We start from the raw sequence: 11,165 nt of genomic DNA, 5'->3' as shown, positions 1-11,165 counted from the left end.
ACCATAGAGTGGACACCATACATTAAAATTTTATTGCATCTTTCAAAAATATTGAATAAATCAATTTTAATATTCTCTCTCTCTCTCCTCTCCCCGCTCAATATAATTAAATTGCACCAACAGGCAACAACACCACTAACAAATAAAAACAATAATTCTAATATTAAACTCAAATCACACAACTCCGAATTTCAAGTGTTTAAATTTTTTAAAAGTTCAAAGATAGGCTTGGCTTCAAGCTATGGTTTAGATCAGATCTTAATCATTTGAGCTCAAGAACAAATTTTGGAACCTGGGTATTCTTTCTCTAGTGGGAAAGATTTATTTATTTTTGGGTAAAATATAATTAACACCCCTAAGATTTGGGCTAATGCCAGTCTAATACTAAACTAGTCAACTTAATCCTTAATTACCATGAGAGAGAGGAATGAAATGAGTAACGATTTAGGGTTCAAGTTGAATTTAGGTGCTAAGTTGGTCAATTTTGAAAAGTCTTCGACCTAACTGGCATTAGCCCAAATCTCAAAAGTGTCAATTATATCTTATCCTTTTAAAATTTTTTTTTTTAAGCAAAAGCTAAAGTGTGTTCATGGGTTTGAGAATTGGGCCGAGATGATAATAATAATAATAATAATAAAGAAAATATTATTTAAATGAAGTAAAGATGATTAAGTAAAATAGTAAAGATGATTTTTCTCCTTCAAATTTGGGTGAGAAAATGAAGATGCTCTTGAGATACTCTTTAGTTCACAGTTCTTGCAAGGAGTGACAGATTTGCCTCATGGCTTTTGCAATTCCTCGCTATGTGTTAAGATTTATAATTCTCATTATATTAACCACTTCTTGGTAATTTTGGATTATAAATTTCGATTAATTTATATTAGTAACCTAATTAACTAAAAATACCTATAATTAAATCCAATCCATCAATAAAAATACACTTGATTTCTAAAATTAAACAAAATTGAATTAAAATAAAATTTTCTTCATGCTTTGCACATCAAGCAGATATTACAACACAATATTGCAACACACCTAACGATTACACAATTACCACTGTGCGTGCAATGGAAACAAATCAATCTTATTTTCAATTTTTAAGCAAAATCCAAATTCCCTTGGGTCATTCCATGGTGCAGCTAGAAATTAAATCACAACAATTCACAGCAACCAAAATTGAAAATTGATCCTTACCAATTTTCATGGAAGAAAAACTTGAACAAGCTTATTAAAATGGTGTAATCTATCAATGAAAAGGGTGAGACAATATGGACAATATCATACCTAGGAAAAACTTTTCGATGCCTTGAATTTTTGAATTTGGTACATTACATGTACAAATATGTTGGACAACAAGCTCACAGAGAAAGGGAAAGAGAAGCTATCCAACATAAAACAAATAACTACAGAAATCCCAGCACATTGAGCAGAGACCCACTTTTCCATCCATAGGGATCTCTTCACCCTCCTCTGGGTATGAAACTGGAAGCACACAATTACAATGCTCTACTTCCTTGGCTTTTTTGGTAAAGGTTCCGACTGGGTCTCAGCCTGCCAAATTAAAACTCGTGATTAAATAGACAAAATAAGATCCTAATGTAGTCATTCAACATAACATATAAGTATTGAAAAGAAATTATGCGAATGTCTAGTTTGATTGATAAAAAAATTCAAGTGCACAAAACCTTTTACATAGATGCCAGGCTAATCCCAGATGTATAGGATACTACTATCAAAATAGTCAAATGACAAAAGGAACAACTGTACATGACGGAATTACAGAGGATCCACAGATGAATCAACCAATTGAAGCTGATTCGGCCATTTAGTGTCAATTGCTCAGAACACTGCCTGACTTCCAAAAAAGTGGCTACATACGTTGGTTCATCTAAGTTACAGCCACTCTACGCAGCTGCAACATCTTATTACGGAAAATAAAAAAGAAAAGGATTTTTTTTTTTTTTTTTTTTTTAATAAGTGGGAATGCACCAGGTGTTGGTACTTAGTAGACTCAACATATCATGCCTCCCGTTACATTTACTCCACTTTAAGGGAATCCCTTGTGTACTATATTTCCATAAAGGGAGATGAAAGACAAATCCTCAGCAAATGTCTGTCCTATTAATACAACTGCCTATTTGTTATTATTATTTTTTTTTGATAAATAACGTAAGAATATTATTAATAATAGAAAGATTGCCAAATTGAGTACATTGGGGATGTACTATGGAGGCACAAATCAGGAAACTGCCTATTTGTTATTGTCTACATATAGCCTGTGCTGGTCTGAGAGATTGAAAGGAAATTTTTATAATCTATAGAAGCTAAACAGGGATTTAAAAAAAAAAAATGACAACAAATCTTAAATTCAAAGATCAAAGTGGAAAATGTGATGAATGACGATGATGGAGAGAGCAAATAAATTAATTTTTATTTATTTATTAAGAATAATTATTTTTTGGGCAGGTCCGTCAAACTAACAATCCACCAATAAGTCTTTTATTGTTATACTAATAAAAGACAAACTAGTTAGAAAGTATAGAATCTTTGAACTAGCAATCATATTTGAATCAGACATGTATCAATACACATACTCTCGGAGACTGCATGATACACCTTCAACTTGTGTAGGTTGGGGAAAGGTGGTTGATAGGCAGTCCATACTTAAATATTCTTTTTTCACATATTAATCAATAAAAGTATCCATCCTGCATTATCCTATATTTTTAGGTGTTGACATATCGTCATGTCCATACCATATTGTATACATATCCCATATCAGTAATTCCGCATCGGTATTTCCTATCAAATTAGTAACTGAAAATCCATTGAACTGTGATATATATTATTTCTACCAAAGACAAGTGGTAATTTATCAACAATAACCAAAATGTTTTTATATATTCAAGGGGGGTTCATTTAAGCTGAATAAAAAATGTTTGAAACAGAATAGATCCTGGTCTAAGTACATTATATTCTTGTAGTTATAAGAATGCATAAATAATTCCAAGTCTTCCATACTCATCAAAAAATAATTCCAAGTTTCATTTTGTATTTGAAATTAAATCTCCTTTGCTTCATTTACTTCACATATTTATTTTAAATCTTTGATTGTGTTAAGATTTTGTTGAATATGCTGCAAGTATATGTAATTGAAATCAAGTCCTTGTAACATGTCTGAATCGTTACCATATGTTAAACTTTATTGATATATTAATTTTAGTGCTTTGCTATCAATTCAAACACTATTAGTCTTTCTACATTTCAAATGGTTTCATTCACTAATGTGATGATCGTAAATTTCAATGATTTGTTAAAGGCCCCAAAGAAAAGTATAAACTTGAAATAGAAGGTATCTCATGCTTTCCATTAAAACAAAAACTTTGTAACCCATGCACCAAAAGGAATATATTTCATTACAAGGGTACATAGAGAATGCTTACCGCAATTGAAAGCTGCTCACGTATATAAGCCATTGATCTCAGCATGGCACCTAATGTATCCCTGGACACCTGAAATTTAACCTCCGACTCTCCTGAAGTTGTCTCAGTATCTTGAAGCTGGAATGACAGGAAGAAGAAAACATATACATCATTTTGAATGACTTAACAAGTACAATTATGTAACAAAATCAAGCAACAAAACTATTGTAGGCTAATGGATTGCCACTCCAATCATAACTGAACAAATATGGATGATACACAAAAAGTTTACATTATTATTTCATTTTATATTTCTGTGAGCTTTTGGGGGTAGGAAGGTGGGCTGGTGTAGGGACTCTAGGGAGAGAGGAAGAGGAAGGACATAGAAACAGTTGTGTATCACTTAATTTAGTGCGTGTGCTCATGCAAGAGAGAGAGAGAGAGAGAGAGAGAGAGAGAGAGAGAGAGAGAGAGTATCTTTTCTAGTATTCTTATTCACCCATCTTAATATTCTCATTTCAACTATGCTTAATTTACACAACATTACTTCTTAACATCCCAACATTCCGTATCGTAGAGTATCACTGGTCTTAAAATGGTCTTCTAAAATTACAGGATATAAAATAAAATCAGAAATCAATGAATTAGAGGATTGCCCAACTTTTTTTCACACGATTCCCCCCCCCAAAATATAAATTCTCTTAAATCATGATAAAGAAAGATGAGAAAATATAAAGGATAAGGTTATACTCTTCACAATGAAAGAGAAAGGAGATCATAAATATTATAAAAGATCAAACCAAACTACAGTATGAAATTGAATCACATGGAAAAAATGCAAAGAGCCAGAACAAACCCCACCTACCCTAAAAGAGAAGGCCAGGGAAAGTTTTAATAATCATATGCATTGCATAATTTTGATCATCCTAGTGATTTTTTTTTTGGATCAGTAATCATCCTAGTGAAAATATCATTATCATCTCTTGGAGGGAAAAGGAAAAAGAAATATACTACCCTTATAAGTAATATGAGAACTTCACTAGAACTAATCATCATTCACACAAAGAGCATCCTAGTTCCTATAAGTAATACAAGATAAAAACAACTTGTGTAACATTGTTAAACTCCACATCTTGAACCACCTTTCCCCATTAGAAATACACCCCTTCTTTCCAAATGGAACTCAATACAACAAGCATGTCTGCCAAATAACTCACTCATCTCAGTGACAGTCCACAACCAAACCACTTACCAGGCAGGCACTACTCAAAGCTTTAAAAGTATTTCTAATAACAATCTCAAATCTAAGACGAAAAGGGGCAGTGCACACATGATTTACGGAATCCACTTTACAAAGCATGCCCCCTGCTTGGGGCCTCTCCAAAATGTTTTCCAAACTCAAAATCTAATTTGAAACTGCTTTTTTAGGAAGCAAACTCTAGAGAGCACCACAGCCCAAGGAATTTTCGTTTAAGGAAATAAACTATCTCCTTTGTTCCACAGACAGAAAAAAGAAGCTCAGATACCTATTCAACCTAAACAACAAGGTTGGAGGATAATCATGAGATCCTCCAGTTTAACCAATAAAAAATGAATACAGGAACCATAATTTGTTAGCGTAGCACGTGTAGATGCAAAGTACTTAATGCCTGAAATTAGCAAAGATGGAGATGGATGCCAGATGGAGTGCTTATGCATGAGCCTCAACAAATACTAGGCACCTCCAATTTCAGAAGTAATGCCATCCATAGATTTGTTGTCAAGGATTTTCCTAAACATGATCTATATGTAATTGACAATAGACATTGCAGACCCCTTAGGAACTTCACACTTGCACGTCACAACCTGAAAGGTGGCTCCTTCATTTCCTCCCCAAACACCAGCCTATGTCTGTATTTTGTCATAAGGAGAGAGAGAGAGAGAGAGAGAGAGAGGTGAAACCCAGTTTTAAGGTTAAAACCCACTCTTATCTTCGAAGTTTAAAATCCACAATAACCTTTTAGGGTCAGGTGCTTGCACTGCAGAAATGTGTACATATATTGAGCTAGCCAGAGAAAGAGATAAGTTAAACACAACCCAATCTTTCATATTGGTGGTCTAGCATAGCACTCAAACTTGCATGTATTACTAATATTTGCATAGGCACATGGGTTGGTGTCTCCATGTGTAAACCTTATCTGAAATAAACCTTTAAGAATTAACTTCCAACATTATGATACAGCGAAGTGATTCATCAACAGATTTTAGACAAAGGTCAAGAATTTGAATTCACATACCTTCAAATTTATGACAGCAACCTTATTAGCCGGTGTTGATAGCTGTTCACTGATGTAGGCCATAGACCTCAACATTGGTTCAAGTGATACCCTTGACAGCTGAAACTTAACCTCCGATTCTGCGGAAGGGTTTCTGCTATAATCTTGCAACTGCAGTGGTTAAGAATAACATATATGTAATATAAACCTCCAGAACAGTATTAAATTAAGTTTAGGAAGAATAAGAGAAACTGTTCAACTAACTCAACGCTTCTGGTCAAAATCAGTTATTTCAATAAGCAGTGATCCATAAGAGATCAAATATTTGATAGAACACTTCCCAACTTGAGCATTTTAATGACATAAAAGTTCCTGGTTTTTTTGTGTGCTTCCACTTCATATAATACAAACCTTCAGATTAATTACAGCTACTCTATTCCCTGGTGGTGAATTCTTATTCTCCATGACCCAAGTCATTGACTTCAAACAAGGAAGAACAACCTATGCAAAAGGTCCAAAGAAGGGCCAGATCAGTCTCATGCTCTCATACTCGAAGCAAAAGGATGTGAAGCAATAGAATTTGTAAGTGAGCCAAAATAAATAATAAATAAAATATATATGAAACTACGAAAACATAGCAAAAATTAATTTTCCTTCATACCGTGTTTTCGGTAGGACCATCATCTCGGTGAAGAGACACAGGGGCCATGCGAGGCAAATTCAAATCAGCAACTGATTGAGCAGGAGGACCAGTATCATTCAGATTAAATCTCCGTGTCATCTCATCTTGGCGTGGCCACAACAGTGGGGTCATATCTGAAGCTGATGTAGAGGTCTTCTTGTCATCATAGCTAATCCCACTAACCTGAGAGCTAGGAGGTGCTACTTTGGCAACATTTTTCTTCAAAACAGCAACCTTCTTCCCACCTTCTTTGAGAGCAACCATTGCTGCATTATAGGTTTCTACAGCTATAGCTCCATCTTCAGCATATTTGATGGCTTCCCGACATAGATTGTTGTAACGTAATGTCAGAGACTCTTGGCCATGTAATTCACCACCACGTTCATCTGATCCAGCTCCACTTTTTGCGTTTCTAGTCCATCGTTTCAAGATGTAATGGGGTGGCAACGTAAGCACATTTGTCACAGTGAAGACAGTCAAAACATGTCTACAAAGAATGCCAGAAAACTCAAACATTTGACAACTGCAGTTAGCTCTCATATCTGGATAGTTTAATGTCACAATGTATGCTTTTTGATCATCCTCAAACTTTGCAACCCTGAATGTGCTAATAGCTCCATCACCTTCAATTCTATTTGCAGTATACACAAATGTTTCAACTAGCTCCTCCTGAAATTTCGCAAAAATTTTCCTTGTATAGAGATTTGCTGCCTGTTTTTCCATTGGCGATGGTGTCCTTAGTACTGGCATGGTACAAATTGTATCAAAATCTGATTCTATTTCTTTTTCAAACCAGCTATCTAAAGCTCTTTCATACTGCCTAAAGAACATAGGTAATGTGGTTTGTTGATTCACATAACCATCAAAAAATGAACCCTCAAATCCTTGATTAGGAGATAGAACAGCAAAAAAGGAATCCCGAAAATATACAGGGACCCATTGAGCACGAGCATTATATAATGATTGAAGCCAATCATTTCTCCTGAGATCATATTTATCAAGGACTGTACTCCAAGATGACTCAAACTCCTCAATAGTTTCAGTCAAGTTAATACAATTATACAATTCCCCCTGAAAAGTAGGATGCACATGACATACATGAGCCAACTTTTCCTGGCCTTCTCTTAAAACGTGCCACTTACTAATACAGTGGCGGGCTTCTGGAAACACCTTAGAGACAGCAGTCTGTATCGCTCTGTCTTGATCGGTGATTATAGAGACAGGAGGGTGATCATTCATTGCCGTAAGAAATGTTTTAAACAACCAAATAAAAGAAGCCTCCGAATCATCTAGGAGTAATGCACAACCAAACAAAATTATCTGACCATGATGATTCACCCCAGTAAAGGGAGCAAACGGCACTCTATACTGATTTACTCTGTACATTGTGTCCAGTGTGACTGCATCACCAAAATGACTGTAAGCTGTCCTTGACCTTGCATCTGCCCAGAATACATTAGCCATGCGGTTGTCTTCATCAAGTTGTATTGCATAAAAGAATCCAGGGTTCTCAGCTTGCATTTTCTTGAAATATTCCAGTAAATTCTGAGCATCCCTCCCAAGTGTCCTCTTTCGATTACAAGGCCTAACAACATAATTCATTACTGCTGTGTTTTTAACTGGGCGATTTGATTCTGCAGGAGGGGTTTTCCTAACTCCACGATTTGCCTCCACAGGGACATGGTTTCCATCCATGGAGACATACATAACACCACTCGGAACAATTCCCACCCCTTGGTAAGTTTCAGCCATGGTCTTTGCAGAACCAGCAAAATGTCTACGAGGCCGAAGGTAATGCACCTTGCTTGGACTCACCAAGGAATGGCTATGCTCCTTTACAAATTTTGTTACAACCCATTTTTCTTGACCGTTTAACTCTATCCTAAGCACTGCGTCACAGCTATCAGCATGCCTTCTTTTCAGACCCTCTCTACCACAAACAAATTCCCGAGATATGATTGTCCCATCAGATTTAGAACGACTACACTGACCAACTTTGGAACTAAAACCCAAACGTCTGGCATACTCATCGTACAAAGTCTTAGCAACATCTTCAGAATCAAATTCCATACCCACATAAGGCTCAGCAAACCCATCCTCATCATGAGCTGTGGAATTTTCAGCAATATTTAATTCACCTTCGTTGAGTTCAGCATCTCCATCATTTGCTACACCCCGATGACCCATCCCTTCTTCCACATCTATCACTTGAACATCCATGCTAATCTACCGTAACAATGCTTAGTTGTTAAGTGTCCAATTTACAGACTGATTACATAGCAATGCAACAAATGCTTTTAAAGCCAAAGGAGACGCAATCTGCACCAAGTCTCCAACCATACAAATTGATTCACTATATAATAATTGAAAGGATGCCCCCCCCCCCCCCCCCCCAAAAAAAGAAAAAGAAAAAAAAAAGCAGACTCCATTTGATTGCCAAGAAATTGTACTTTAAAAGGAGGAAAAAAAAAAAAAAAAAAAAAAAAAAACAAAAGGAACAATTAATAACTGATAATCACAAATATTTTTATGCCACACAAACCTTAACCTATTATAGAATTTCCATAATCAATTCCTTGAAAGAATCCATATCAATATTTATTCATTGCATCATTCTCAACCAACAAAGAAATCTTATTCAAAAATATAAATATTATGAATTAAGAAACCAAAATAGAATAACTCTCGATTTTCCTAAGCAGCTCTATCCATAAATATGAACTCAGACAAGTATACGTATGCATAAATACACACACACACATATACAACAATAACAAAGCCTTGGTGTCAATATTTTGGAGTCGGCTATGAATCCTTAACAGGCTAGCCAGGGCCGTTCTATGGAGTGACTAAATTTTACACTAGCCATTAAACCACCACGACTCTCCTTTTTCCAAGATTGGGACCGGTTGTGAACAAAATATATGACACTAAATGGACACAGACACAGACACGGGTACCGGTATTATAACATGACATGACGGCTACAACACCAGTACGGCACCCCAAATGAAGTGTTCATGCTTCCTAGTGCACGCACACACACACATATTGCCAAACCACTTTTGTCACCTCCAAGCACCATAAATTCAACACAAAAAGTCAACCACTCATATTTGAAAAGTAAAAGCTGATAGATACCATTAAACTCTGAATTACACGTATAACTTTCAATATAAACAAACTTCATCACTCAGTACCAATGAAACATTGAAAATCAATATTGGCATGTAAAAATGAACTGTGATCACACATTCCATACACACATATATATTAGCATATTACATACAGAGCAACAAGAAACAGAAAGAGAGCAAAACAAAACCCTAAAATTTATATACTACACAGTCATGTTATAGAATATGAATTTCTAGGGTTTTCAATTTTCAGCTTAAAGCAAATTTTTTTTTTTTAAATAATAGCGAATAAAGAAGTGGTACCTGAAGAGGAAGTGAAAAACGACAGCGTTTTGTAGAGGGGTTTAATTAGGGTTTGGGAAGCAGCACCGGGCGATAGCAGAGTCGGAGAGAGACGGAGAAAGAGAGAGAGAAAGGGAGTGCGTGTCGCATAGATTCCAGAGGACATTACTACACACGCGTGTTATCCGTCGTTCGATTTTGATCAGACGGCTTGTGTTCCTTCGGAACAAACACTTTCCACTCTTATCACACTACTATGAAATCGGTCTCAGTTGTGGGCCCCCTTTACATTGTAAGTGTTTTGATGACAAGACCAAATTATTTAAAAAAATTCTTGGTTTAGCCAAAAAAATAAGAAAAAGAATTCTTGGTTAGGGAAACTTTTTTTCATCCTCCATTTTCTTCTTCTTCTCTTCTCTCTCTCTCTCTCTCTCTTTTTTTTTTTTTGGAAGCAACTTCCTCTTCATTTCTATGTTAGATAAATCTCAAGAAACTTTTTTTTTTTTTTTTTTTCCTTTGTTCTCATTTTTAGATTTTTTTTAGGGAATCATTTTTATATTAAGAACTTGTTTGATAGGTAGGAATTCTATGAAAATAGATAATCATTTTATTCTCCTAACCTCTATTCCAAACTATTATATATTAAGGGTAACAATTTAAAAACCACACATTGAACTAAAAATGAGAGGAAATTAGAAGATTGAACTAAAGGGTTCATAAAAATTCATAGGGTTTGGTTCTAAAAAGGGGGATTGGAGGGATTTTTGCCCTTATCTTTCAAAAAAATCTAAATAATATAGAACAGAATCCTCAATCCCATTATTGTCTACTATCCTCTCACAAATTCCCAATCCAAATTCCAAATATTGTAAATGTGAGTTTGAGTTACTTTGTTTCTCTTTGTTGCTTAATGAAAATCTATTTCTTTAAAAAAAAAATCCAAATAATCTTAATTTTTATTCCATCTATTCCATTTTAAACACCAAAAGAAAAATGATAAATATTCAATTCATTTATAGTCATTGCATATATATATATATATATATGATTCTATAATGTATATAATATATAAAAAATAAAGTTATTATTTTAATAAATATTTTTTTAATTGAGTCTAAATTCTATCAATTTATTTTTTTTTGGTTTGCTAAATCTATCCATTTCTTTATAGTATCTACCGATGGTCCATTACATTATAATATTCCCTTTAAAGATTCACTAGTTTTTTTTTTTTTTTTTCCCTTTCAAAAAAAAAAAGATTCACTAGTTTTTTATTTTTTTTTATAAGTGAAATTAAACCCTTTGATTTTTAATATTTTTTTTAAAACAACCCTTTGATTTAGTGAAATTAAACCCGGATTATGTAGCTTTCTCAAAAAAAAAAAAA

At 34.5% G+C, this 11,165-nt stretch overlaps 1 protein-coding gene across 4 annotated transcripts; it reads right to left on the bottom strand.

The window, feature by feature from the left end:
• Positions 1 to 1,225: 1,225 nt before the first annotated feature.
• Positions 1,226 to 10,037, bottom strand: LOC115982622 (protein FAR1-RELATED SEQUENCE 3). Of its 4 annotated transcripts, none has more exons than XM_031105278.1 (6): positions 9,800 to 10,037; positions 6,339 to 8,689; positions 6,089 to 6,178; positions 5,699 to 5,848; positions 3,444 to 3,560; positions 1,226 to 1,551 (listed from the first exon to the last, which is right to left on the bottom strand). In XM_031105278.1, the coding sequence occupies exons 2-6, from the start codon at positions 8,577 to 8,579 to the stop codon at positions 1,507 to 1,509; spliced, it is 2,643 nt and encodes an 880-aa protein (XP_030961138.1). In that variant the 5' UTR covers positions 8,580 to 8,689; positions 9,800 to 10,037; the 3' UTR covers positions 1,226 to 1,506. The 4 variants fall into 4 exon arrangements, with proteins under 4 accessions (XP_030961138.1, XP_030961131.1, XP_030961146.1 ...); XM_031105271.1 differs by having other exon boundaries at positions 6,339 to 8,678; XM_031105286.1 differs by having other exon boundaries at positions 6,339 to 8,585.
• Between the last annotated feature and the right edge of the window lie 1,128 nt (positions 10,038 to 11,165).

This window comes from Quercus lobata, chromosome 1, assembly GCF_001633185.2.
Source record: "Quercus lobata isolate SW786 chromosome 1, ValleyOak3.0 Primary Assembly, whole genome shotgun sequence".
NCBI classification, from domain to species: Eukaryota; Viridiplantae; Streptophyta; class Magnoliopsida; order Fagales; family Fagaceae; genus Quercus; species Quercus lobata.
This window is presented reverse-complemented; position numbering and strand designations above follow the sequence as displayed.

What these genes read in the sequence shown, in the direction of transcription:
- LOC115982622 (XM_031105278.1), bottom strand. Translation starts at nt 8,579, where the DNA reads ATGGATGTTCAAGTGATAGATGTGGAAGAAGGGATGGGTCATCGGGGT. An exon ending in TTGCTGTCATAAATTTGAAG is followed by an intron (nt 3,561 to 5,698) that starts GTATGTGAATTC and finishes CTGTCATTCCAG; the next exon opens with CTTCAAGATACTGAGACAAC. An exon ending in GTGAGCAGCTTTCAATTGCG is followed by an intron (nt 1,552 to 3,443) that starts GTAAGCATTCTC and finishes TTAATTTGGCAG; the next exon opens with GCTGAGACCCAGTCGGAACC.